At 49.9% G+C, this 5,138-nt stretch overlaps 1 protein-coding gene across 2 annotated transcripts; it reads right to left on the reverse strand.

The window, feature by feature from the left end:
- Positions 1 to 1,026: 1,026 nt before the first annotated feature.
- LOC119102415 (hepatic lectin) lies at positions 1,027 to 3,593 on the reverse strand. 2 transcript variants are annotated; one of them, XR_005094691.1, is made up of 3 exons: positions 3,397 to 3,593; positions 2,694 to 2,830; positions 1,027 to 1,961 (listed from the first exon to the last, which is right to left on the reverse strand). XR_005094691.1 is itself a non-coding variant. In XM_037225782.1 (3 exons), exons 2-3 carry the CDS (start codon positions 2,820 to 2,822, stop codon positions 1,503 to 1,505), a joined length of 588 nt encoding a protein of 195 aa, XP_037081677.1. In that variant the 5' UTR covers positions 2,823 to 2,830; positions 3,402 to 3,593; the 3' UTR covers positions 1,027 to 1,502. The 2 variants fall into 2 exon arrangements, 1 of the variants encoding a protein (XP_037081677.1); XM_037225782.1 differs by having other exon boundaries at positions 3,402 to 3,593.
- Between the last annotated feature and the right edge of the window lie 1,545 nt (positions 3,594 to 5,138).

Below are 5,138 nucleotides of genomic sequence, written 5' to 3' on the forward strand. Positions count from 1 at the left end.
GACACTGGGGCTCCGACCAATGTAAATAGCTGGCTTCTGCCTCGTCCCTGCTTGGGGCATGGACCTTCAGGCCCATGCCGACACGGAGCCGACTGCGCGCTGTTGGTGGTGTTTAAAAGACGTATAGGCTCTTGTGGACTCGGCGCGGGGCCTCCCGGATGGCATTGGAGTACCCGGCCACGCGGGCCAAGCCGCTCAATGCGACCTCTGGCCGACATTTCGAACCTTTCAGGCGCTCAAATCGTAGGTGCCGAGGGTCCCGAGTAATCGTAGGTTTTCGGGCCCATAATCGTAGGTCCTGAGAGACCCGAAGGGCCCCTCGGAACCTAAGGAGGGGCACACGTGTCCCCTGTGCCACCTGCCTGCGCTTCTGCCACGAATCGTGCTTTTGGGAATACGGCTGACTTTGACAGCAAGAGACGGTACCTCAAGTGCCTGGCGAAGTTCTTTTAAACTCTATATAAAAGCACTGCGGTGTGGTTTGCACGAAAGCAACGGATTCCGACACAGTGCTGATGAGTCGAGCGAATCTTCCAAAGCTTGCGTTAGCTGGCTGAAGATTTTACAAGTGACCGAACCTTGGTTGACTCCTCTGGCTGCGGCCCTGATCTTCACTCGTTCTGTCACATGGACACCGGATAGTGGTGGTGAACGACAGAGCTTTGAACTGGAAACCAGTAACCTTTGTTGTTCCAGAACGTAACCTTCCAGCTCCACCCCTCTTGTCAATGCTTATAAGCGGTTCTCCGCATGTTGTTTGGCCTGGTCGCATCCTGTATGCCTATAATTTTCAAACTGTTTGTTGAATTGCGTCTCAATCTGATTGAAAAATGCTGCAACTCGACCCCGATCGTATAACGGCGTAGTCCGTCAGATGGGGATGGCCACTAAATCGCATCAAATGCAAATCCCTCATGATGGCCTTCAGGCCCACTCTTTCAGGCAACGTATTTCGGCAGTGGTGCCGAGATGGAACGCGTTGAAGGTATTTCTGACCTGGGTGTCCACCGTCAGCATCGAGAGCAGTTTTTCAACTCGACGCCATTTATTACAGTTCGATAATGCAGTGGTCAAGACAATTATTTTAGAGCATGCGTCTCATTGAGCACAATGGACGGTAACACGTCACGTTCAACAACAGGAATTCAGTGATAAAGCAGACAGATGAGCGATAAGGTACTGGATCCGCACGATGCACTGCTTCTGTGCGCTGGAGTGCTCTCCGTTGGCCGAACGTGAAGTTGCGCTCCCAGCGGAAAACCGACGAGACATTCTAAAACTTCGTCGTGTGTGTGAAATGGGCTCCTCCAAGCGAACATGACGTCAACGGTTAATTCGATCCGTCATTGAACGAGATCTCACTGTTTCTTAATGATGGAAAAAGTAGCGACGCATGTCGGATTTAATGGTTTCCAATTCGTCCGAACCAGTGTGTCTGGCAGATTGGCAAAGCTGACGCGGTCATAATCCTATTTTTTTTTAGCATTTTTTAAGCGAAAGCGTTATTTCGCGGGAGTATGAATTCTCGAGTCCAGCTGACACATCGGGAAGGCGTGAAAGTTACACCGAATGTCATTCCACTCTCCAAACTTAATTTTTCGCGAAGTGGCGGGGTTCCACATCTCCACACAATCCTCGGATTTCTTATAATTGTCCGGCTGTCCTTTGGACCAGTGCGCTTCGCTGGCCGTCACCACGCCCCCGTCGGCAGCTTTGAACACCCCCTCCTCCTCGCGGTCCGTGATGCCCAGCCAGACGCGCTCGCGGCCGGCCAGCCCCGCCACGCACAGGTTCTGGTTGTGGGTGCGCGGCACGGCCAGGTGGGCGCCAAACGTGGCGCACTGTCGCACGGCGCGGTCGTTGTCTACGGCCGCATTCAGGCGAGTGTAGCAGCGGCCGGCGCACGGCACGAAGCCGTGCGGGCAGCCGCCCCCTGCGGTCAGGCCAGCCTGAGAGAGAGACTGTGCAGAGTCCCGGTCAGACTAAGATCGTAAAAAAAACCGTGTTTATACAGCTCAAGCTACCACACATACCCCACGGGGTGACCTTAGCCGGCCGTCGATTTTAAAAATGACCATTTTAGGATAAAGTAGGCTACAACAAGAAGCTAGATTAATTCAGAAAAGTTATAACTGACAAATTCTATGCACGCAGAAGTATAATGTGTAAAGTATGATGATTTGCATCACATCATAATTTTGAAATTGGGGTACATTTGTCACTTGGCCTTGTAAGATGGCATCTGAATTTCATGCACCTTCGTCCAGCTAGCGTTTGGCGGACAACCAGTTGAAAAATAAATAGCCTAAATATAATTATATTACAGTATTAAGTATCAATAAAGATTGTAAAAATACATCATGAAATATAAAATTATAATTGCATAATTATGTTATTAAGTATTAAGCTGAGAGTGTGAATTATCACAATTTGGAAGCTCAGTACGACGTATTTCATGACCCTACATCTTGGTCACAGCTGCTTTCGGGGATCTCCGGAGTGGAGGATTAAGCACCAGCTGACCCGGAATTGCTCTAATCCAGGTTGTTGGTACCACCTTGTCACTGGCGAACTGGGTTCTCGTTCACCCAGCACGTGGTCCAAGTGCTGCCCTAACCCAACGATGCTCATGTGTCTCTACCACAGCGCAAACTGAGTTTCAAAAATGTCGGCGACGCCGCTGCCCCACTCACCTCAGCGATGGCCTCCTGGACAACTTGCTTGAGTATTTTTCTGTCGAACAATGCGTTGCAGGATGCCCTGCTCCCGGGCAGACAGAGCACCATCGCCAGCAGGACGCACCATTCTCGGCCGGGCAGCATGCTGTCTCCTATGGCGGGGTCGAGAGAGCGGAGACCAGTGAGACCGGCCAGCGACTGCGCCGGCAAAGTCCGACGGGCCTTATCAAATGGGCTGCGCCCCTCTGTCAACATCCCGGGTAGCGGCGTCGTTTCGCATGCCGCTGCCAGATGACTGCCTGGGCGTACGGCTGGCGAGGGGATGCAGAGCCGGGACCGTGGAGGGCATGGTGCAGATGTCACTATGGCTTGGAAACCTTGTCTACAGAGCTGGTTTTAATCGTTTGGCTGGTGTGAGAATGCAGAGCCGGGGCCTTTCAGAGCTTGGTGGAAATGTCACTATTAGCGTGGAACCACACCTACAGAACTGGCTTCAATGGTTTTCGGATAAGTTCTAGAAGGTTTTTACGAGCAAATACGAACTGGGTTGAATCGGGGTACAAAGAAAATGAATAGGCCTTAACTCAACCGCCAGTTGTTGGAACACAAGGCATGTTTCGTGATGTCTCCAAGACTGCGCTTCAAACTGCAACATCGACATTTGACATATGGTTGCAAAGTGCCTGGGAACGCTCATTGCCCTCACCACGCCAGCCACCTCACATCCGTTCAGTGCTGCATCTTGCGGCGAGTGATGGAAGAACTCGTGATGTCCTCTGTTCGCTCCTGCACGTCGTTGTACGGTGCTTGTGGCACCACTCAGCTTCACCGTGTACAATTGGTCATTCGTTGCTGTTTGATTGCATAGATCAAATTTATCTTTATTTCAAATTAAAATGCTTCTTTGATTTAAATGAAAAACTGGTCATGCCTAGGGCCATCAATCAAAATAAAGCATGATGCAGCTTTGTTGAGGCATATCGTCTGCTCGGAATATACCACAGTATCGAAATATACCTTCAAGTTCATGTTCCACACGTGATAACCAAGTGATTGCAACCATTATTCCGGAAAGTCTAGAACAGCTACGGTCACTAGGCAATGTCTATCGATGTAAAAGACAATTGAATAGACGGTGAGACAGTGAGTGAGACAGCTTGAAAACGGTTGAATGGAGTGTTTCACATTTGTAGGGTTTAAAAAAAAATGAAATAGCCATCTTGAAATCATTCGACGACGCAGTTCACAGCCTTGCTCGTCTCTAGACCTAAGCCATTGGTGGTTTCCTGTGCCGATACGGCCACGGAACTAGGCTGTTCTGGGCTTCTTTACAGCCGTTTTTGGGCCAGTAATGACCATTTCAGGCCTATAGATGAGATGGAGCCTTACCTTATCCTTACTTAGATCACCGGCGCTCATCATTTTACAATGGTCCTGTGAACACTTTCTAACCTTACGAAACTCAGAGTCTTCGCCGGAATCTTTATTTGGGCTGTGTAGAGATATGAAGGACCCCGCGAATGTAGATCGAAATGGGGCAAACATGGCCAGTCCATGTTTGCCCCGAATTTTTAACATTCAGTCAGAATTGATTAGTGATGCAAGTGATGTTGACGTAGTTCGAGCATGCCGCCGCCCGCCAATCTTAGCAACACAGATCTGGATGCTAAGCGTTAAAGGCTCCATAGGCCGCACGGCCGTCGGCCCCGCGGCTAACCACTACGCTGTGGCCAGCGGGTGGTCAAAAATGATGACGAATTGGAAAGAAGTACAGTGAACCCTTTTGGGCATCACACGTCACATTTAAAGGGAGCCGGAGCGTAGGTATTCACCCATGCGATATTTAGATTGATGAATTGAACGGATATACCTTTACAGTACCGCGAACTGATACTGGAATCTGGCGAAATGATTGAGAGGGTAAATGCAGAATCTCTGTTTTTGGTATTTCCGTAGCTGTTAATCTGTCCAAAGGACAACATCAAAGCTGTAAAAAACTGATTCGGCCAGCCTGATATTTGAAAGGGACGAATTATTTGTTCTAAACATTCCGAAGGATTATTGCACAATGGTCGCTCTCTCGCGCACGGCATGCGCCGCCTGGTGTTCGAGCAGTACCGATGCGGTTCAGTCTCACGGAAACTGCGACCCAGACCATCGCAGTCCTTGCTTCCGAGACTGCTGGTGGCGCAGGCTCAAACCTTTTTTGATAATTTGTTTCACCAGTCGATTCTGCAATATAAAAAAGTTCAAAGGCAAACATGGGATTGGCCTCGTTTCTTTCTCGACCTCATTTGGACCCACTCTATCCAACACTTATCAGACCCCTGATTCTTCCCGGGAAAGGAGCCTCCTCAATTAGAACACTACGAGTGCATTATTGTTCGCGGTCAAGGGCTGTAGGGCCATTGCGTCCCACCGTGGGGTATCTCCTGCTGCCGGCCTGGTGGACACGAGGCG

The sequence above is a fragment of the Pollicipes pollicipes genome, unplaced genomic scaffold, assembly GCF_011947565.3.
Source record: "Pollicipes pollicipes isolate AB1234 unplaced genomic scaffold, Ppol_2.1 Scaffold_5724;HRSCAF=6776_pilon_pilon_pilon, whole genome shotgun sequence".
NCBI lineage: Eukaryota > Metazoa > Arthropoda > Thecostraca > Pollicipedomorpha > Pollicipedidae > Pollicipes > Pollicipes pollicipes.